At 41.6% G+C, this 22,331-nt stretch overlaps 2 protein-coding genes across 4 annotated transcripts; one reads left to right on the top strand and one right to left on the bottom strand.

The window, feature by feature from the left end:
• Positions 1 to 453: 453 nt before the first annotated feature.
• Positions 454 to 8,899, top strand: crkl (v-crk avian sarcoma virus CT10 oncogene homolog-like). Its single transcript, XM_015976925.3, has 3 exons — positions 454 to 1,714; positions 2,142 to 2,613; positions 7,008 to 8,899. Exons 1-3 carry the CDS (start codon positions 1,404 to 1,406, stop codon positions 7,140 to 7,142), a joined length of 918 nt encoding a protein of 305 aa, XP_015832411.1. The 5' UTR covers positions 454 to 1,403; the 3' UTR covers positions 7,143 to 8,899.
• A 6,026-nt stretch (positions 8,900 to 14,925) lies between these two features.
• On the bottom strand, positions 14,926 to 21,478 carry LOC107397047 (T-box-containing protein TBX6L). 3 transcript variants are annotated; one of them, XM_070552749.1, is made up of 11 exons: positions 21,331 to 21,478; positions 21,152 to 21,190; positions 20,569 to 20,735; positions 19,112 to 19,259; positions 18,890 to 18,992; positions 18,206 to 18,370; positions 17,987 to 18,133; positions 17,812 to 17,888; positions 15,701 to 15,768; positions 15,405 to 15,609; positions 14,926 to 15,318 (listed from the first exon to the last, which is right to left on the bottom strand). In XM_070552749.1, the coding sequence occupies exons 3-11, from the start codon at positions 20,579 to 20,581 to the stop codon at positions 15,177 to 15,179; spliced, it is 1,068 nt and encodes a 355-aa protein (XP_070408850.1). In that variant the 5' UTR covers positions 20,582 to 20,735; positions 21,152 to 21,190; positions 21,331 to 21,478; the 3' UTR covers positions 14,926 to 15,176. The 3 variants fall into 3 exon arrangements, with proteins under 3 accessions (XP_070408850.1, XP_054600860.2, XP_070408849.1); XM_054744885.2 differs by having other exon boundaries at positions 20,569 to 21,478; XM_070552748.1 differs by lacking the exons at positions 20,569 to 20,735; positions 21,152 to 21,190; positions 21,331 to 21,478 and adding an exon at positions 19,585 to 20,540.
• Between the last annotated feature and the right edge of the window lie 853 nt (positions 21,479 to 22,331).

The following is a 22,331-nucleotide window of genomic DNA, read 5'->3' as shown; positions in this document are numbered from 1 at the left end:
ACGGACCCCGAGCCGATCTTGCACCCGAGCAGATCTTTTACCGACACCGGCCACACCGCCACAGCTGGAAAAATAGGGGAAACACTGCCATTTTTATGGTTACATGTTATGAAGCCACCAATATTTTTCAACGACTGCATCATTTTATGCATTTTCAAAAATGTTTTGATAGATATTTCCAGAGATTAATGATTAAAAACTACACATTGTCTTACTTGTTTTTTTTTGGGCATTTCTTTTACTGGAACAGTGGTTGAAATTTCAATGATGACTCTATAAAGGGTTAAATCTCTTAAAATCAGATTTTTACATTGTAAATTTCAGAAAAGTCACGTGTTTTAGTTTTAAGACCAATCTTTTATTCTGTGTTCAGTGTTTTTTTGAGTGGCCGCGAGATCCTGACGTGGGGGTGGGGACCGCTTCGTGTGTTCGTCACCAGCCCCCCCTTCCTCCGCCCCTTCCCCTTCTCTGGTAGTCGGTGACGTGCAGCTAGAAAGCGGGACCTGCCCTCCCGTCGCCATTTTTTTGGGTCTAAAGCTCGCACTTTGGTTGGCTTGAGAAAGAGGAGGACTTGCTTGGGAAAAGAAAGGAAAGTACAAAACGTAGACTGTCCGAGTCTGGATACTTCGTGAGCCGTCAGGAATGCACGCGGGAGCTCCGGAGTGCGAGTCCAAGTCCTGGGATGCTCACGCGGCAGACACACCGCTGCATTGAATTTGTTTCTCGGGTGAAGACGTGTTGCGGGGCCGCCATTTTTCTTGCTGTGTTGCCTCAAAACTCTGCTTCGACTCAGAGAAGGAACTCGGAAAGCTCTTTATTTGACGCGTGCCTCGCCGTGAAAGGGATTTGAGTTATTTACTTGTTACCTACCAGCGGCTGCTGTCAACCTTTTGCTGACATGGGGATTCATCGGATGAAAAACTGAGGCCACCTTTTCCGTTCTCATAACTGACACTGTCTGAAAGAGATACACAATTTGTAGAAAAGCTTGGTGTTTTCTCGGAAGGCGGAACGAAAAGAAGGAAGCCTCTTTGATCGTTTGCAGCTTGGGTCTCCGACGGTGTTTGTTTTCTGTCAGTTAATCATTCTCTTCGTTTTGGCTCCTTCAACAATTCTTCAGCTTCGGACTGCTGAGCCAGAGGAAGCGCATTATGCTCCAAAGTTGGATCAAGTCACTCGCTCCCTATTCCTGAAAACTTCAGATTTATTTTGATTTTTCTTATTTATTCAGGTCGACAGAGCCTGCAGCGTTTGTGCAGAAATTACTGGAAACCGTTCCAGGGTGGCGCATGCCCTGCCCTGCATCTTCCAAAACCAACGGTTTGCTGTGAGAGTACGATTGCTTGAACTCCCACTTTCACGTGTTTTTTTTTAAATTTCTATTAACTTATATTTGAACAGAAATGTCAACTGCTCGGTTTGAGTCATCCGACCGCTCGGCCTGGTATTTTGGACCCGTGTCACGACAGGAAGCACAGAACAGGTTACAGGGACAGAGGCATGGCATGTTTCTAGTTCGAGATTCCTCCACCTGCCCAGGCGACTATGTGCTGTCAGTGTCGGAGAACTCCAAGGTTTCTCACTATATAATCAATTCTTTGCCCAGCAAGAGGTTTAAGATAGGCGACCAAGAGTTTGAACACCTCCCAGCTCTCCTGGAGTTCTACAAAATCCACTACCTGGACACGACTACGCTAATAGAACCTGCTCCCAGGTAAAAATCCCTCCTGTGACCACGAACTACTCTCTTAGATATTTTATTATAACCGGTTGTAGCATAGTTTGCACAGTTCGAGTTTTGCACATCTGGTTTACACATTTAAAGCCTGTGGAGACGTGGTTAATAAACAAGATGTGGATACTGGGTTTGGCTTATTTGGATGTATACTAATGCCTTTACTTAATTTTCCCCTTTAAATTGTTGTTTTTTGTAGTTGTCATGTATTTTAAACTATTGTGATTAAACCACGTCTGTGGAAAGCACACATAGATCCCAGTTAAACAATTATACACTAGTTTTTAGGTTTATTTCCTAAGTTTTAAGGGTACATAATGCCCATAATTTAGTTTTTTTGTTTGTTTCAGTTTTGCTTTGACAACAGAGTTGCATCAGTAAAGTGATTGATGTTTCTCTTCCCAAGGTATCAAAGTACCATCAGCAGTCCCATTCAGCCTATGATTGGCTTAGAGGAGAACCTGGAGTATGTGCGGACACTATACGACTTCACTGGGAGCGACGCGGAGGACCTTCCATTCAAAAAGGGTGAGCTCCTCATCATCCTGGAGAAGCCTGAGGAACAGTGGTGGAGTGCCAAAAATAGAGACGGACGTGTCGGTATGATCCCTGTGCCCTACGTTGAGAAATTGGTACGACCACCCCACCCTGGCCAGCCCACACACGGATCTCGCAACTCCAACAGTTACGGGATACCTGAGCCCTCTCACACCCTTGTTAACGCCTACGCCCAACCTCAGACGTCATCCCCGCTGCCTCCCGGCACACCCGGAGCAGTCATCAATCCACTTCCCTCCATGCCGAATGGTCCTGTTGTGGCAAAGGCTATCCAGAAACGAGTGCCATGTGCCTATGACAAAACAGCTCTTGCTCTAGAGGTATTGTAGAACTTTTATTTTTTTATTCGGTCAATGTTAAAGTTTGCACCAGATGTGAAATGTGTTGGACCAGCTTTTCCTTTCCTCTTTTCAGTTTAGTCCTTTACCAATTCTATTCTGGTGGACATTTTAATATATTATGTATTTAACGAACAATTACCATAAAAATTTGCACATGGAAGAACAAAATATTACTATGTATACAAGATAAGCTGTGTTAAAATTGTATTAGAAACATCTCGGAGCAGAATTTCTAAAAATGATTCAGTTTTAGTTACTTGGACAGCTTACCAACACGCACAAAATTGTAAAATCAATAACGTACAAAATGGAATGTGTTAAAGTCACCAGTAAAGTTCCCTTAAACAGAACGGAGTTGGACACCAGTACTGAAACTACACGGCTGCTTCATCAGGGTGTGAAACAGTCCCAGAATAACTCAAATCACTCTTCCAGTTCTTTGGTGTTCGTTATGCTTACATTTTAATGTGCTTTTATGCAAATATTAACCTTTTCCAAGTAGGAGTGGCTTTAACCTGTTTTTGACTACTTTTATGATAAATGATCCACACTTGTAAAGCGCTTTTCTGAGTCAGTGGACTCCAAAGTGCTTTCCACTATAGTGAATCATTCATCCATACACACACATTCACGCCCTGTTGGTGATGAGCTACAATGTCGCCACAGCTGCTTGAAAGTCACTGACAAAGGCGAAGCTGCCATACACAGGTGCCACAGGCCCCTCTGACCACCACCAGCAGCAGCATCAAGCTTGGAGGGTGAAGTGTTTTGCCCATGAACACACCAACTGTAACATACTGACATGGCTGCAAACCTGCATGATTGTCATTTATAAATTAAAATGTTTCCCCTAGTCAGTTTTAGTCAGGCGAGGTGACTGAATGTTCTTCTGGGCCACCTAGATGTCTTTTTTTTCCCCACAACTTAACACCTTTATTGGTTTTAAAAACAAAAATAGATCAAAGTTTATTTTTAATTCTAGTTATTTCTCTCCTGAATTTGCTGCTGTCTCTTTCATGGGGGGCGGGGGCGCGTAACCTGGCAGGGTCCAAGCTGGGGGACACCCTGTATCATGATAAGCAGACCTGATGAGCTGCTGAACAGGTGAATCAGCAGTGTTGAAGCAGGGATAAAAGTTAAACATGCTGGATAAAGGTCTGTTGGGTGCTATTTGGTGAGAATAACCGTAATATTGTGACCTGGGTTCCCACTCAGTGGTTTGATGGTTATCTCAATATTTTTTTTTCCCTCTCACTGCAGCTTATTGTCCATTTTTAATTTTAAAGCAACCCAACAGCATTTTTTGTCATTCATGTGTGCTGCGTTTCTTAGCCATATTCTTGGCCACTTCTGCTTAAACAGCATGTTGAAACATGCTACATTACAATGTGTGCTACAGTGGAGCTTCGATTTACTTAGCAGGTACAGCTGTGGTGATTTCCCCAGGGGAGAGATAAAAATGGAAGTTCTTTTAGAGCAAGCTTTGCTGCCATTTGGTGACATCAGAGTTTGTCAGCGGTTAGAGGATGTAAGCTAGATCGGTAGTGTTGTGTGGAGAGATGCATTTCGTTTCTGACCCTTGTCCAGACATTAGTGTACCTTGTGAATGAGCAGAATAAACCAGGTCATTGGGCTTTAAGCTAAGTATAGTATAGTAGCCTTAAAACAAGGACATTTTTTTTTTGTCTAGGTTGTTTTTAAAAGTAATTGAAAGCATATCAGTCACTTGACAGGACAGATGTTGTTAATGCAGAAATGGGCATTATGTGTAACTGAGAACTGAAACTTAAGTGTGTTTGTGTCACTAGTATCGTTGTGGCTTATTGTGTAGTGGTAAAGCAGACTAGGTACTGGAGACATCTTTTTATAGATCAAGTATCACCTGTATTCATTCACTGTTGATTAAAGACCAAGTTCACTGAGGAACTGTTTTTTTTATTTGTTTTTGAAAATATGATCAGTTTTTTTGAGTGTAACATACAAGTGGGGCTGAAACGAATCATCGAATGGTTCGATTCATTAAATTCATCGATTCATTTTTTTCACTTATCTGAAGCTTTGTTAAATGTGCACTCCACAGTCTGAACACATTTTACTGGAGCACTGCGTGGTGATCTAGGTGCCGGGGACAAAAATAGAGAAACCAGCAAAGACGGAAACCATTGTAAAAAGCAGAAACGGTCCAAAGTTTGGGATCAAGAGTTAAACTACGAGCAGAATTGCTAATGCTAAGTTAGTGGGTAGCATTCTCACACGCAAGTGTGGTTCAGAAAAAAACGTGATGGTTGTGAATGACTAAACTCCACAAGCTGAAGAAAAATCCCCACCATCCCATTTATTTGTGGATCTCTGCAGCTGTGTGGGGCAAAGCCTCTGCAACTACCGTCTGGTTGTTGCTACGAGTCTGCTCCGTCTGCCGCAGAAGGCTTTGGCAAGCCGTTGTAGCATATAATTCGCTAACCCTTTTACATTTCAATGCAATTTAGACTAGATTATGTTGCCAACCCATACATAATAAAATAAATATACCACAAGTACTTTGTTACAAGTAGAAATTTAATGTTAGCATTTCTAGTAGCTTACTACTGAACATGTTAATGAAATAATCACATTCTACTCATTATATGTGAATATTTTATATATGTTTTTTGACTAGAATGAGGTAAATACAAACTTAAATAGTGAATGAAATGTAAGTTAAATGTTGTTCCATAAAATATTTAACTATAAATATCAGCTGGGAAAGGGGGAACTAGACAACACCAATTTAATATATATTATTGAGCCTTTTATAATTTTGCTTTTTATTTTCATATTTTTAGCAGCAGACCATGATCTCATTTCACTTGAAACATCATCTAATAGAATACTCGATTAATCGATGTAAGATAAGATAGAATACTCGAATACTAAAATATTCGATAGCTGCAGACCTACATACAAGCTAAAGCATATAAGCATAAAGCTGTGAAGATATTCTTCAACCCCTATTTCCATTCCATTAGCCACTGATAGAAAATATACAGGTCAACGCTCAAATGGGAGAAGCCAGTGACATCGTGTCATCATGTCAAGTTAGCCTTCACATACTGCCCCATCTTGGCTCGTAACAGGGGAGGCTGTTGTTGGTTTAGTGTCCAGAAGAAGGTAGAGAACTTACTGGCCGGTAGAAGCTAACCGTTAGCATTAGCAACTCCACCATACAGCAGAACTTCTCCGACTTTGTGTTATTTGTGGTGATAAAGCATCAACGTTACAAAGTAAACAAAGTCAGAGGTGAAGTCACGTTGCTGTTAGCCAAGCAGAGTCAAGATGTTCAAATATCAGTAAATAAGACTCCAAATCCTGCTGTCTGAAGCTCACCTCTGCTGTGGCTCACTTCTACCTTCTACCCCCTGAAACAGGCGTACCAGAGCTTTATGTTAAAATGACCTGTATTTGATATAGCGCCTTCTAGAGTCCCGGAACCCCTCAAGGTACTTTACAACACAATCATTCACACTCCCATTCACACACTGGTGGGGATGAGCTACAATGTAGCCACAGGTGCACTGACAGAGGCGAGGCTGCAGAGCACTGGCGCCACCGGTCCTTCCGACCACCACCAGCAGGCAACGTGGGTTAAGTGTCTTGCCCAAGGACACGACGACAGACTGAGCGGGGCTCGAACCTGCAACCTTCTGATTACGGGGCGAGCACTTAACTCCTTTGCCACCGTCGCCCCACTGAGACATGAAAATTCTTGGTAAATAAAAAACCTGGTCTGAATACTTAGGACCATGTGATATTTCAGTTTTTCATTTTTAATAAATCTGCTTAAATTCTTTAAATTATTTGTTTTTCGGTCAATATGATGTGCTGTTTGTAATTAATGAGGAAAAAATGGCAGAGGATCCCCAAACCCAGGTGTAAGAAACTTGTTGCATCGTTACCAAGAAGACTCATGGCTGTATTAGCTCAACAGGGTGCTTCTACTAAATACTGAGCAAAGGGTCTGAATACATGTGATAGTTCAGTTTGTCTTTTTTAATAAATCTGCTTAAATGTCTAAAATTCTATTTGATTTTAGCAAATGTCTGCAATATAATAAAGAGTGAAAAATTGACGGGGGTCTGAATACTTTCTGTACCACTGTATATACTTTAATAGATAGTTGTTCTAAATGTTTTATTCCTCTGATGGTTCCCTTGCTAACAGCCTAGCAAACAAAACCTCTGTTGCTGGTGCTATTTGAAACGCAGTAACTCCTTTTTCTAGGTAACAACAGTTTGAAAATGTGTTTATTCCCGTCCCACTGAGATATCTTTGCTCCCCTTAAGCTTAGTTATATTTCTGTGTAAAATATTAATGAAATCTGTCTCTCCTTCCCTTAGGTCGGGGATATTGTTAATGTGACACGAATGAACATCAGCGGCCAGTGGGAAGGCGAAGTGAATGGACGAAGGGGTCTCTTCCCTTTCACCCATGTCAAAATTATAGATCCCCTGAATCCTGATGAGAGTGACTGACTCAGGAGTTGAGCTGAAGCCTCTCGACACGTACCTGAAGCAGCTGGCCGTGTCTGCCTCTCCCCAGCGGTGTCGCCATTATGTTCCTGCCTGCTTGGGGGCTGTGCTATGACGGTGACCCCATCTGTTCATGTTGCCAGCTGTGGCAAGGCTTTCTGACCGTTTACAGCTGTGGACACCAGAGCTCTACGAAAACATGAACTATTGTCCCTTAGTTCATTTTATCTTTCTGTCGTATTTACAGAGGGCAGTTTTGTTTTCCAGAACATCACTGGGCATCAGTCGTTTTTGCATGTAAAAGTGTGCGCACGTGCGTGATATGTCTTTTTTTTCTCTCTCTCCCCCTGAACATTTGTCTTGTCAGAAGTCTTGGAGAGTGTGTGTGTGTGTGTGTGTGTGTGTGTGTGTGTGTGTGTGTGTGTGTGTGTGTGTGTGTGTGTGTGTGTGTGTGTGTGTGTGTGTGTGTGTGTGTGTGTGTGTGTGTGTGTGTGTGTGTGTGTGTGTGTGTGTGTGTGTGTGTTGCAAGGGAAAAGGCATTATCTGTGTAACCTTTAGAGCACTGGGCCAACGAGGAGCTGACCAGCCAGTAACCCCCCCCCCCCCCCCCCAAATCAAGACCCTGTTGTACCACACACGTTTGGCTGTGAGTTGATGAGTGACTGATTCATTTCTGTTTTAATTTATTTTTATCCGTAAAATCAAAAAGATTGAGAAGAAAAGGCATTTCTGCAGTTTTTTGCCATAATTTGCCACCATTTTTATGTCCTTGTGTTGATTCCATTGCTATCTTTGTTTGTGCCATCTGATCAAAAAATTGATTTTACTTATCTTGAAAACTTCAATGCCATACAGTACCTCTTTAAAATTAGTTAGACATTTTTTGGAGTTACTGTGACCAAAACCAACTTTGTCCCTCTAAGTGCCAAGCCTCTGCCTGGGTCATTAGTAATATGGTCAGCTTTTCCCTCCAGAAACGACTAAAGTCTAAAATGCTCCTTTTGGTGACGGGCGCCAGGGTAAGCGAGATGTTCAGCAAACCAATGAAATCCCACGAATGCCTTCTGAATAAGACTTCTGCTTTCAGTGCATGAGAGCCCATCTCAGACTGACTATTTTAAATGTTATTAAAAGCTCGGATTGTGCACGTCTTTCTTACTGTGCAACAACCAGCAGGACCTCAAGATTGAACAGAACTAACGTAAAATGTCTCTTCCCTCTCCATCTCTAATTTGTGTGCGTGTGTGTGGTCAGACTTGGCATTTAAATTGTGCTTTTAAAAGTTTTTTTGTGTACGTGTGTCTTTTAAAGTGACTTCCAAAAGGGAAAAATGCCTGCTGGTTGCCCTACGTGCATGATCTCTTGACCGAGGAAACGGTTCACCTGGACGAAAAGCTGCTTTTTGTTATATTTTATTGGATAAAAGTTTTAATTCTAGCTGGTATGCGTGGACATCCGAGTGGGTTTTTCATGTTAAAATTAATAAATTCTAATCGAGCAATACACGCTGATAGTTTCCTTACCTGAGGTGAACTTGCTTTTCTCTCGCTACCCAGTTATTTCATAAAGACATTAACAGTATTACGTGCTCTCGCCTCGTATTCTAGGAAAGCCTGTCCTTTACTTAAGAACTGAAAATTGTGCCTTTTTATTTTCTTATGCCATTTACATGTGTTAATATTTCCCATGGTTAACACCTGTGCTGGTATTGACCCTTTATGTACAGAACAATTAAATAAAAAGTATGTCTACTTCTTTAACCTGTGTGTTTCTGCTCTTGCCTATTAGCTTGTTTGTGCTGCACAGATGGGTGTCTGCAGCCATCCTCTGTTGTGTTTCTGGAGTGCAGGATGGTTGTATTTGCTCTCATTTTTGACAGTTCCAGTTTAGAGTGCCTGGGCCCAGGAGAAAGGAAGCAATTAATGAATTTTAATGAAGTGCTAAGAAAAGAACATCAGCTGACCCAGAGATGAAGAATGGCAAGTTTTTCAAGGGCAGAGTTTCAGTTGTTTGTCCGGGACAGATGTTAGCGATGTGCTGTAGGTTCTAGAAGTTTGTTACAAAAACCTCGCTAGTACGGAGTTGGACCCACTTTGTCTTCTGAACTGCCCTAATTTCTCACGATGTAGACTAAAGGAGAGATTCTAGACGCAGAGATTCTGGTCCTTGCTGCATCATTACACCGACAGCAGCATTATGCTTTGATGAGGCAGGATGGATTCATGCTTTTTAAACTAAATTCTGCAGCAACCATCTTGAAGTTGCAGCTGAAATGATACTCATTAGACCAGGAAATGTTTTTCCAGTGTTCAGTGGTCGGGTTTCGATGAACCTTTGTGAATCGTTGCCTGCGTTTTCTTCTAAGCTGACAGGAGTAGTGGTCTTCTGCTGCTTCAACGTGTGCTGTACTGTTGACCTCATCTTGAACTGGTGCCTATTTGAGCTGCTGGTGCCTTTCTCTCATACAGAACCAGTCTGCTCCCATTTGCTGTTCACTCTCTGTAGACCCTGTTTCTTTAACAAAATTTGCTCATGACCTCTAGATGCCTGAATGCATTGAGCTGGCTGACTGTAGATGGTTGTCTTAAGCAGATGAACAAGTGTACCTATGAAAAGGTCAATAATTTGAAGTCAAATGATTGTCTGTGTGGAAGACTAAGGGATCCTACCATTGACATAACCTCCACTCTCCCTGCCTTAGGCTACAGTAGAACGTCTGCATGTGCACTATCATGCAGCTTATTGATTGGGCTTTCCAGGAATACTGTTAATGGCTCACAATCAGAACCTTAATTCTGGTCCACAAAAGTCCTTCAAGTATAATTAAAACTGCTTTTTTTCTGATAAGAGAAAAAAAAGTTTAATTCTAATGTTTTGGTAACTATAATTAAGTGTATGTAAACCATAGGGTTTAATGCATTCAGTATACACGCTTGTCATCAAAGATAATCAATGTATTCCTATGGGCAGCAGGTGATTGGTCATGGCTCCTGTGTAAATGAGCGTAATGAATCAAACTTAGCCGAGTCTGACTTGTCCTCGAGGCGCAGCTTGTGTGTGTTAATGTGTATGTAAATGGATTTGTGTTGAGGTCGATGATGGCCTTTCTACAGTCCATTAGCATTGCTGCTTTTAGGCCAGCTTCGGTGCCAGATGGTTTAGAGTGTGTCCCAGTTTAAAAAAGGGCTTTAAAGTATTAATGGAGAATATATCTGCATGTAAAGACGGGATCTCCGAAATTAAAGTGTAAAATGGATAAATAATCATCTCACTCTTGTAGGAAGAATGCTGCAAGAGTTTGTGTTTATGGAAGAACTGTTGAATGACCTTAAACTTCCTTTAAATCAAGGTGGCTGATTTTTAGTAAAGTTTTTAGAGAAGCATCAGTTTTGTAAAAACCGAGGAAGTTAAAATGTGACAACCAGATTTATAAAATCATAATCTAAATACTATTTGACATTTCCTCCACAAATCTGATAATGCAGTTCTACACAGAAGCAACATGTTATATGATTGTAATTTTTTTCAAATAATCACAGAATCGATGGATAAGTGAGTACATAACCCACACACAGGGGCGTGTCCAGGGAGTGGCCTGGGGTAGCACATGCCACCCTTGGAATCTAATTGGCCACCCCAGGTGCCACCACACTAATTTCCCTTTAAATAGGCTTTTCATTGTCTACAAAAGGCTTGAGGGTAAAACAAAAAAAAGCATAACCATTGGTGCCACCCATGCACAAAGTTGTGCCTCACCTGGGCCACCCCATTTTAATAGATCTAGACACGCCACTGCCCACACATCTGAAATGAGTTAAATCTGGGAAAAGCCCTGACTACATTATGAGTCATGTGAAGCACATTTGTGTTGCCATTTAAACTCGAGCACATAAACGGACCCCATCTGTTCTCTAGAACTGATCCTAAAAGCAACAGGTGAAGAGAGACAGGACGATCTTGGTTTAGAATAACCATAACTATAAAAAACACATTTTATTTGATCATAATGACTGCTGAAATATAGCGACTGAAACAGTCGTCACTTTTCATGATGTGTATGTCTCTTTGTAAGCATTTTGCACAGTGGTATGAAGCTATGTCGCTGCATGTGCTCTAGAAAATTCTATTGCAGCTCTGCTCCCTGAAGCTTTGTGTGTGTCCCAGATTTTGTTTCTATCTCTCATAAAACATTCACAGTGCAGCAGACCTTCCTGCCTTCTGCTGGGGAGGCATGCCAGACTAGGATGGTAATTCAACACGAGCTGTCTGTCATCTCTTCACCAGGTCAGACGCAATCCTCTTGGACTACATCTTGCTGCTCCAATGCTATTCTGCTTTCTTACGCATCATTGTTGGTGCTCGTACTTTTAACATCTGGGGATGTTTAATCAAGTGTTTACGGCATGTAGCGACTGAAAGCTACCATAGCCTGATCTGTAAAAGGGTGTTTTCTTTTTCACAAAATGTCCTCAATGGTGATCATCAACAGGGAGTTTAGTAGCCCTTCCACGGTAGGGCTCCACTCCGCCCAGATCTGGTAGGACGTGTTCACATCCGGTCAGCCAGTTCTTTTTTTCTTTTGTTTGCTTGCAACCAGTCGTTTCTTTCAGCCCTCATCCCAAGGTGGTCTGCTTTGAGCTGAACTGGTCCAACACTACAAACTGCTGACTGATTGGCTGGCCCAAATTCACGCCCACCATTAGGGGGAGCCTCTGATTGGCAGACAGAATCAGCGAGTGGGGGCTTCCCGCAGGGCCAGATTAACACGTTGTGCCCTGGGCAACAATATACAAGGGCCCCATCATCATGACCCAAGGATCACCATAATATGGTCACATACAGAATATTTTACTGTAATATACAGTTGAATGCCTGACATCACGTAACCCGCTCAGGGTAACCTTTGACCCACCTCGTGGGGACTGACCAATGAGGAGAGGGTCTTAACTTGAGGCTCTGTCTTCATTGGTCAGTCTGCATGAGACTGACTCTCAACTGCTGCACTCAACTGTTTTGCCTTGGCCCCCAAAATGCCTTGAAACGGCCCTGGGTGTGTGACTTGAGTTTTGAAGGTGATCTGAATTGTATCAAATGTATAAATATTACATGTATATAACTTATTGTTTTATACAGGTAGAAATGTGTAGTGGAGATAAATCTACCTACATTTTACTTTTCAACACTTTGTTTTGTTTTCTTGTTTTTATTTAACTATTTTCCTGTCCTGTCTGTCTCTCATCTTCCTGCATCTCCTCTAAACTCTCCAGAAAAACTGCTGCCTGGATTCTTACTTTTTCACCTCATCAGTTACTTTTCAGCAGATCAAAGTGACCACAAAGTTGAGTGCGCATTTCGATGCTGTGTCAGTGAGGTGAAATCACCACAGCACAGGTGATGAGCTCCGCAGTAGCAGAGCTCTTCAGGCACAAATAAGACAGAAAGTAGAGAATATGAGCGGACATGAACGATCGTATGTTAATTATAGTTTTTTGGTTGCGCCACGAGAATGGATCGTGCGCTGGACTCAGCAGCCTGGAGCGCTGCGCACCAACGATCATCCCTCTGCTGCTCTCTGTGCTCTCTGCTCAAAAGTCCATGAATGATAAAATAGTCCATGAATGACAAAAGAGTCCATAAATGATGTAATATAGGTAGAAAACTTTTTTCCAGCTCCCCTGGATGTGTAGGATATACAGCTCCCCCATAATTCGATCCCTGCTCCTAGATGAAAAACCGGACATTTTCATCAATACAAGAACACCCCCCGGACCACCGGACAGAGAGTGAAAAGCGGACATGTCCGGGGAAAAGAGGACATCTGGTCACCCTAGTTTAATATAAAGCGGGAAATTACAGATATAGTATTTTGCTCTTGCCCTTGCTGCCCTGGGCCTGGGGTTCGTGGACCCCTGGGCAATTGCCCAGTTGCCCATATGGTTAATCTGGCCTTGGCTTCCCGTATGCACAATTCATTATCATTCTGGATACTGAGGAGTAAACATCTTCTCTGACTGAAGCTGTCTCTCTCTCACTCACACGCACGCACGCACGCACACACACACACACACAGCGCTGCCAGGCTTGAGCTGCCTGCAGGACAGCCACAGCAGTCTGGATGCAGAGTCTCCAAAAACAACTCTACCCATGGCCACTGTTGTTTAATTTAAGGGAGACACCACGGACTTCTCTGTGTGCATTTTGCCCCGCCCACATGCTCGGAGATTTCCATGTTATTAAGAAGTGTGTGTGAACAAACCCTACCGGTGCGGGACCCGGACCCGACGCTACCCAGCCCAGATCAGATCAGTCTCCTCCCTTTCTGGTTGGCTCATGGGTCCCCAGAAGAATGAAAAAATGAATGCAAGGGAATGGGGCTATAAAATCTATTTTCTAATCCGCTTTGCCTTACGCCCTGAATCACAAATATGTTGTACTTCAGTTTAAATGAAAATAAATTGTGAGTTTTTACTATACTTGTTACGTACTTTTGGCTTTGTTAAAATGTGCAAAAATGTGTTAATAGAATGACTACAAATCAGACATTGCCCATATGACATCACCGCATAATCTCACTTACTTACCACATGACCAGATTGTTTGTACTGGTTTTCCCCATGTTGCTTCTGTTGTCCTGGACTCTAAACTCAGACATTTTCTTCTCTGTGTCCAGTTCGATGACATCTATATGGTGAGATGCATTTGTAGTCCAACATGCCTTTTCACACAAAACCTATAAAAAAGTGTGCTGCTGTTTGATAATAAGCTCTTTCTTGGCATCAGAATGTGTCTTTGAAATTTGCGGCCATATGTGAAATCCATGTCACAATCGGAAAATCACTTTTATAGCCTCATTGACTTGCATTTGTTTTTCTCATTTACGGGGAACCATGGTCTGGAAGTAGATGGGCGTGACTTTACCACTTACTACACCTTTAGTTTAAACGTGGCCAGAATCACAAGCTAACTGTCGCCACAAGGCCAAGACAGTAGATTTCTGTCTCCTTGGAAACAACTTAAGTTTCATGTATTTTATAGTTATTTTAGCAAACATGTTATAAACATTTACACGGTTGCCTAATTTGCATTTGCAGTCAATAACATTTGCAAAATGACCCAAGAAATCTGTCATTAATTTTGAATTACTTTTAACACAACACCGACTGAACTGCAAAGGTTTCTAAAATTGAATGAAGTGCTCCAAATAATTATTTTTAAATGAAATTTGTTTAACACCAGTCCACTTGGCCAAGCAGTTAGCTCATCAATCGGGACAAAGTTTTAATTATTTATCTGAAATGAGGCCACTCAAAGACCTTTCTACAATAAGTTTGACTTTAATTTCTTCGAAAGAACTGGATTGTTCTAAAAAAAAGCTCTAAAGGTAAATGTTTGGAGATTTGAAGAATAAAATGTGTGATTGGACGAATTATTGGTGGCAAATTAATGACTGTATAAAGATATAACTGGTAACAGATGTCTTCTGAGTAGCACTTTTCTAATCAACGAGTCATAAAAATGAGTTTATAGTGCTAAAACATGTGGAAAAGAACAATTATGTTTTAGACTTAATCCTGTATTTGGTTCAATCCAACCGCAACAAAACCAGAGTTAGTTCTGATATTCATTTCCAAAGATTCAAGGTAAAAACAGTTTTAGAAAATCATACAGATACAATGTAACCACAGAATAATCAAGCTTTTTGAATATTTTAGCATTTTTTGGGTGTATAATTAAGTTTTGGTCAAATATAAAAAAAATCACACCATTTCCACATTAACACAGAGAATTGTGCATCTCAGTTTGATTTATTTAATGAGTACAAAAGCAAAAGAAACAAACATCCCAATCTCCAAGCAAGCAGGAAGTCTACTGGATGAAATTGACTAAACATAATCCACCACATGAACATTTGGAACTTTATTCAGTTTGATGATAAACAAATGACATTTAGCAGCAAGTTTTAACATCACTTTATGGCTTTGATGCTTTGGATGTTAAAGGCACAGACATATGGTTGAGGGTACACAGGGTCAAAGGTCACCAGCAGGAGTAAGAGAAAAGAGGGTACTGGCTCCAGTCTGCTGCGTTGCCGTGGTAGCCCTGCTGCTGGCCGAGTGGGGGAGGCGGAGCATGGAAGAGGGGGTCAGCTGGATCTTTAATGCCAGAAGGTAACGGGAATCTGGGAAGAGAGACACGTCGCTGTCAAAGCTCATGCAGCAAATTAAAATGTGTAAAACATTTCATCATTCACGATCATATTCAAACCTGTTTGGTTGGCATGCCGTTGATGAGGGAACCATCTGTTCCTCACAGCTGAAGTCACACTCCTGCAGCTCCAGGAGCTCGGTGTGTAGACTCTCAGATGAGTCCAGCTCCTGGACCCATGCTGCATGGTGACCCCCTTTCAGTGTCTGTGGTACAGAGGTCTGCTTCGCCTCTGCCTGAGAGGTGGAGGGCATCCTCTGCAGGTCTGATGGAGAAATACAATCCTCAATTCAGAGAACTTCTGCTGCAATATTCCTCTTTTCTGTATGAATTGAACAAGATTTATTTATGAATACCTGGAGAGCTGCTGCACAAAGTTTTCCTGACTTTTGTCAGTCTTTTAACAGGAGTTTTGCTTGAAGGCCTAAATAAGTCAAACGTGTCATTAATGCCCATCTGAATGTGATATCGCACATAAAAAACAAAACAGAAAATCCATAACACTTATTGTCAATTCACTGTACTGTAAACGTATTTACATCCACATTTACTGTTCTTCCAGAAGTAATGGTTTAAATATCTTTTGAAAAACTTATTTTAATGCAGATGACCAAACCTGGGGTCCCCGATCAAGGCAATATTCTTTGATCAGTATGGTGACACCCCTGTTGTTGCTATTGTTGACCTACTTTGGGTTCAACCCTTTGATGCATGATGGTCACTACAGTGGACAGGTACTCAAAATTGTTATTTATTTGTTTTTGCTACTAAGCACAACTGTTGAAGACTTTATTGCAATTGAGCCCCTCCATTTGGACTTCAGTAAGCCAAGCCAACATGTTTCATGTTCAGAATGCACGATGTCCACTGAGGCGGACATTTAGTAAATTATAAAATTTTACAAAAAATATTTGTTGAAGTTTCATTCACACCTAAAGACGAATGAAAAAAATTGTGAAAAATCATGGTTGAAGATTTCATAATTCATGCATCAAAGGGTTAATAACAGCTTTAACACTATAGCAGCGATGCTTTGCTCGGCGAGAGGACAGAACTACTTTCTTCAGGAACACGGGGAGATTCAAGGAGACCAAACAGCAAAAATGTCATGACCACAATTGATTAAAATCTCCGAGGCAGATTCACTTTTCTTCATTTTCATTCGAGACAAAATTCTCAGCTTAATTATGAACACAATGTCAAATAATCAGCGAAAGCGTAGTTTTTTTTTCCATTTGCAGTGTGTTTTAATCATTGGACACATTGCTGAAGCAGGTCAGAACACTGCATAGCGCTGAATTCACACCGTTTTCAAATGAGTTAATGAACACGGCCGAAAAAGCGACTCATCAATGTAGCCGGCGCTTTTAGAGGTGAGATTCACAGAGAAACATTTAATACTTGTTCCTTTTGAAATTACCATCAGCCGCTCTGATTTTCAAATGCAGGCTGAATGTGAAAAATGTGAAAATAGTCTTCAGGCTCTAATTATTTATTTAACTCAACCTTTGTTTAACCAGGTGAGTCGATTGAGAACTCATTCTCATTTACAACAAGAGTTCTCATCTACAATATGTACAAGCAATCAAAACAGACCTAAAAAAAAGTAGTAAATACTCATACTAATACGCATTAGTCTCCAATAGAAAATAAACAGGAACATTCGGGTTTGAAAAAGCCACACAGATGTGTGCGGACTCGCCCCTTTTCATCTCATGAACGCAGAAGTCTGTTGATTAGCCTTCAGGAGAGAGCAGAGTGTTTGGCTAAAAGAAGCTAACTGTTAGCAACATGGCAGAACATGTTCAGGCTTGAGTTTTTTGTGGGGATAAAAATATCTTTGTTGCAATTTTAATTCAAGAAAGAAGAGCGAATGGAGGCAGTGGAAGAGTCCCGTTGCTGTTAGCCAATCAGATGAGATGTTCGCATATCATGACTATTAACAAGTAGCTGTTGTCACAATCAGTCAGTTTCTCACAATTGTTTGTCACAATGACGTCGACAAACAATTAATTCAGTAACCAACGTTATTGTTTATTTTATGAAAATTTTTTTCCATCTTGCCTTTCTGCTCAAGGCACATGTGCAGTGGTGGCCATCTGGGTCAGCCATTGCCTAACCCCAACTCTCCTTTTCAATGGACGATTTTTTTACCAAGCCATCAACATGCACACCATATTTATAGAAATAACAAAAGAAAGCCCACTTTAATAACAGCTGTGGTTTATGGATCTAGTTGTGTGCAACTTTTTAAACAAACATCAGAGACCATAAACATCAACAATTGTTTACAATAATCTTAGAAATTGGCTATTGCACAATTAACAAGACAAACCATCTCCCTATGCTGGGATCCTCCACAGGAAGTCCCATGCATCAGTTTTAATATATTCAGCATGTGTTATAGATATTACCAAATGAATGGGAACAGTATTACGGACAAAACATTTGACCTGGACCTTCCTACCTTTCATGTTGGGAACGGGGGCCTCCCCTTCTAAATCCCTTAGCAAATGGATTATGATCAATCTTTAGCTTGGTAATCTAAAGACAGGAGAAGAAATCAGAAACATCACAGTTGATTTAAAGTTCTGAACATAACCACGTTATCAGTGCGAGTTTGTTTTCTTTAGAGCTAGTACCTTTGGGTTCTGGTAAGCAGTGACTGCAGTGAAAACCGTTTCTGGGAAGGTGAAGGTCTGAAAAGGGCTCCAGCGTACGGTGTATGGACTGTCTGCAAGAATCACATGAAACCGTGGCAGGTAGCGATGCATGGAGTGAAGGATGATCTGATGAGCAAACAGAACAAACTTTAGCAGAGCATTAAAACAAAACATGGTCTAACTAGAGAGATGTTTTACGTGGCCATGCTGATCCAGCGTGTTGTTTGTGAGCTTCATCTTTTGGAAAATCAAAGACTGCCTCATCCAGTGGCTCCCAACAGCGGGGGAGTCGGGGTGTATGTATGTCCGACACGGGGGCTGGGGCTCTGAGTTTCCTGCAACCTCCCACTGCTTCTTCTTCCACTACAGAAGAACAGAGGGGGGAGGAATGGGTGCAGCGTTAACATGTGTGAGACCTCAGGAAATCCTTGATTAATCAGAATCCACCAACAACACCAGGATCCTTTTCTTCTTCAACACTACAAGACTAACTGAATGCATGAATCTTTTTCTTGCATTGATCAGTTTCGTTAAAGGAAAACATCTTTTCAAATAATATTCCACTTATTTCTCCAGAGGTGCTTTACTTTATTTTCCATTATTTCAAAGTGAGTGTTACAAACCGTTATAAGAACCAAACAGGCCACAGAAAGTGATGCTGGATCTGTGGACTTGCTCCTTGCTCATTGACTGCAAATGAGGAAGGATGCTAATTGATTGGGTTTCCAGCTGGGAGTGCACTAACAGGAAGCAGTGAAAGGCTTTGATATGCAGCAGCGAACGGCTTGAGCCAGACTAGGGCAGACCCGGTCTGACTGCAGGCCCATGTCTTTTACATTCTGCAGGTTTGTTAGAAATCACCATTAAAGCATCTCCTCATACCTTGTATTTGAAGCTGTCCACAGGAATGACGTCCACCATGATGACATAACTCACAGACGGCTGGAGCCCAGATAGTCTGATGCTGCAGTGTGGGAACATTCTCCTGGAACAAATTCACAAAATCAGAAATTATGCAATGAGTAAATATTGTTTGTGTCACCTCAACAAAACCAGAACAATTCATTAAAATTTGACTTTTGGAACCACTTTTGACAGCAATACCTTCCATGCTTTGTTATGATCATTTCTGTTCCAATTTTGTGAAAAGACTTCCAGAGCTCGGAGTTTTCCAGAGTTATCCTGATGGAGCCATGCTGGAACGAGTGAGCTGCAGATGGGGACGGGGGCGTGCTTCCATTCAGCTGGAAGTCTGTGGATAATGGAAAACTATCACAATAAAAATATAAAGTTTTTCTTCTTACTTAATTTGTTGCATGAACCTTTTCACTACTAAAGTTTAGGTATGAAACAACACTGTTTATCAAATGCAAGATTTGAATGTTTTGAACAAGAACCTCACCCTGTTGATTCAAATCACTCAGTAAAGCTGTTAAACATTGTAATTTTGTGCATCGTTTCAGAAAAAAAAGACACCAAAACAAGGGAAATTTAACAAAATGTAAATACAAGCCAAATAATTTTGATCCCGTTTTATTGTAGAACGTGGCTGAAGTACATTAAACGATCTTGCTCACCTGAGATGTTGGGCATGTTTCCTCCACCGGCCACACCACATGGAAAGAAACCAGTGCTTTCAAATGGTTTAACCTGACTGGGATTCTCCAGGTTTCTGTCCTGGAAGGAAGGGTCTGAAAGCTAAAATTGATTGGTTATCCCAGAAAAAGGTGTGGTCTAACCAACTCTAGGGGGTGTATTTAAGGAGGAGACAGAGGATACAGGTTATCTTTGGTTGTTTGCCCCCTCATAAAAAAGCTAAACCAAAAACTACTAAATTAGTCACTTCGGTGCAGATTGCTGATTAAATTATTTCTTAATACATAAAATATTGTTAATGATGTCTTGTCACGTTTAGACTCCCAAAACATCAACAGGATGTGATTTTGCACTAAGGAGATGAAAGAGAAGTCTCAGCTCAGTGATCAGAGTTTAAAAGAGTCTGGGGGGGATAAACGAGCCTCTTCCATGCAGCCCTGAATGTGTAGAGAACACGTGAGATTACAGAGAGGTTATTGGAGTTCAGGTCTGGCCTCGACAATGACTGACCCTTCTTATCCTCACTCCACTCCCACCTAAGTGCCCTCGGCATCTTAAGTAACGAGGAGGATTGACTTCAGCAACAGCTAACAGTCAGTTCACCTGAGAGATAAAGACCTCACAATAAATTGTGGCAGCCATCTTGAATGGAGTTGACTCCAACCGTTAGGCTACATGGAGGCACAGCTTTTAGCACTGCTTCTTCCCAGCAAGAAGGTTGGTGGTTCAACAGCTTTTTGCCTTTTGGCAATCCACCGAGAATGGTCCCAGAGAGACGAAGACACAAAATCAGCAGTAAAGAAATGGCCATGGTGAGAGCCTATCTCCAACCCTTTTTGGCCCGTGAGCTGCTTTTACACAATAGAGAAGAGCTACTGCCATATCTTTGGTATGTTCTTGCTGCGTTGCTCTTCTAACTGCATTGCTGGTTCTTTTTTTAAAACACAGAAAAGGTTTCTTTTTACCTTGCTGTTTCATTTGCGGCTGCAAACTTCCTCAAAGCTGACGCATTCCGCTTGCTGAGAGTATGCTTTACAGGTTGGTTTTGAGGACATTAAACATCTCCAAGTTTGTGACACAGATTATCTTGCATCTGCATCTCCGATTGCTGAGATGCCAAAACCTGGAGCAGCTGGAGTAGATTGTGTTAATGCCCTCCTCCATTACATTCATTTTTAGTAACTTGTTGATACCGTATACAAAGAGCATCATATATTACAATGCAAATCTTTAAATTTTAACAAATTAAACGTATCAGTGGGCCCTTTAAGATAGTAACCAAATCTCATCTGTATTTCTGGGAACCTTCATTGAAATGTCAAAAGAGTTGCCAGATACTTGATCTGAAATGAGAAAATTACAAGTTCTCAAATAAATAAATAAATAAATAAACAAAAGAAACCAAACCATTTAACACCTAATACAACTTTGTGTGGTATTTAAGTCTATGCGTTGACAAAACAAAATTTAATAGTAGTTCAGCAAAGTTGTTAAAAGGCAAAAATACAGAAAAGTTGATTTTAGTCACAGCAGAAAAAAAATGTGCACCTTTTCTGTTTAGAGCTTCTGTTGGCAGCGATGTCCTCACTGAAAAGGAACAGAGGGGAGAAACATGACCTGACCTGACCATTGATAGTTCTAAGTTGCTGGTAGGCAGTCTTTAACTGCAAAATTTAAGTATGGCCTGAATATATTTGATAAAGATAAAAGGAAAAAAAATACACAACATCTCTGCTCGATGGTTCTGTTGGCACCAGCATTCTCCTTGCAACAAGAACTGCAAAATAAAATAAAATAAAATAAAATTCAGTTGGATTAGAGCAGGGGTCCCCAATCCTGGTCCTGGAGGGCTGGTATCCTGCATGTCTTTAGTTTGAACTCTTCTTCTTCTTCTTCTTCTTCTTCTTCTTCTTCGAGTTTAATGGCGGGTGGCATCTAACTGCTAGGCGCATTTCCGCCACCTACTGTGCTGGAGTGTGAGTCGGAGAGTTTGAACTCTGTTTCAACAAACCTGATTTCAATCAGCAGCTAAGTAACAGGCTTCTGCAGAGCCTGATGAGCTGCTGCACAGGTGTTTCAACCACTGAATCAAGTCTGTTGGAGCAGAAAAATCACAAAACCTGCTGGATACCGGCCCTTCAGGACCAGGATTGGGGACCCCTGGGCTGGAGACAATTGCAATGGTGCTCTGTACCCCACAAAAGTAGTAGAATTGAGCTGAGGTGCATTCTGTTTCCACTCATCATCCTTGAGGTGTTTCAGCAGATTAATTGGGGTCCACCTGTGGCAAATTAAGTTGATTGGACACGATTTGGAAAGGCACACGCATGTCTATATAAGGCCCCTGGGTTGACAGTGCATGTCAAAGCACAAACCAAGCAAGAAGACAAAGGAATTGAGTGTAGACCTCTGAGACAGGATTACCTTGAAGCACATGGCTGGGGAAGGTTACAGAAAAACTTTCTGCTGCTTTAAAGGTTCCTATGAGCACAGTGGCCTCCATCATTTGTAAGTGGAAGAAGTTTGGAACCACCAATGGGCCATTCCCATCTGTACCGGGTCGGCCCGGGCCGGGTAGCCCCAGTCGGCCCCAGCCTGGCCCGGTTGATTCCACACATCCTTGCCTTAAGCCCATGTGGGCTGATTCTACCCACCAATCAGAGGCTTGCTCTAATGGAAGGTGTGAATTTGCTGTCAGCAGTGGGCGTGTTGGCCCTGGTCGGCCTGA

Source organism: Nothobranchius furzeri, chromosome 6 (genome assembly GCF_043380555.1).
Source record: "Nothobranchius furzeri strain GRZ-AD chromosome 6, NfurGRZ-RIMD1, whole genome shotgun sequence".
In the NCBI taxonomy this organism is placed as follows: Eukaryota; Metazoa; Chordata; class Actinopteri; order Cyprinodontiformes; family Nothobranchiidae; genus Nothobranchius; species Nothobranchius furzeri.
Note: the sequence above shows the minus strand (reverse complement) of the source record. Positions and strands in the feature narration are given on the sequence as shown.

Coding starts and splice junctions, on each gene's coding strand:
- crkl (XM_015976925.3), top strand. CDS start 1,404: ATGTCAACTGCTCGGTTTGAGTCATCCGACCGCTCGGCCTGGTATTTT. Junction 1,715..2,141: donor CTAATAGAACCTGCTCCCAG/GTAAAAATCCCT, acceptor TCTCTTCCCAAG/GTATCAAAGTACCATCAGCA. Junction 2,614..7,007: donor AAACAGCTCTTGCTCTAGAG/GTATTGTAGAAC, acceptor TCCTTCCCTTAG/GTCGGGGATATTGTTAATGT.
- LOC107397047 (XM_070552748.1), bottom strand. Junction 15,610..15,700: donor TTTGTGCAGCAGCTCTCCAG/GTATTCATAAAT, acceptor TTTCTCCATCAG/ACCTGCAGAGGATGCCCTCC. Junction 15,319..15,404: donor ACGGCATGCCAACCAAACAG/GTTTGAATATGA, acceptor CTCTCTTCCCAG/ATTCCCGTTACCTTCTGGCA.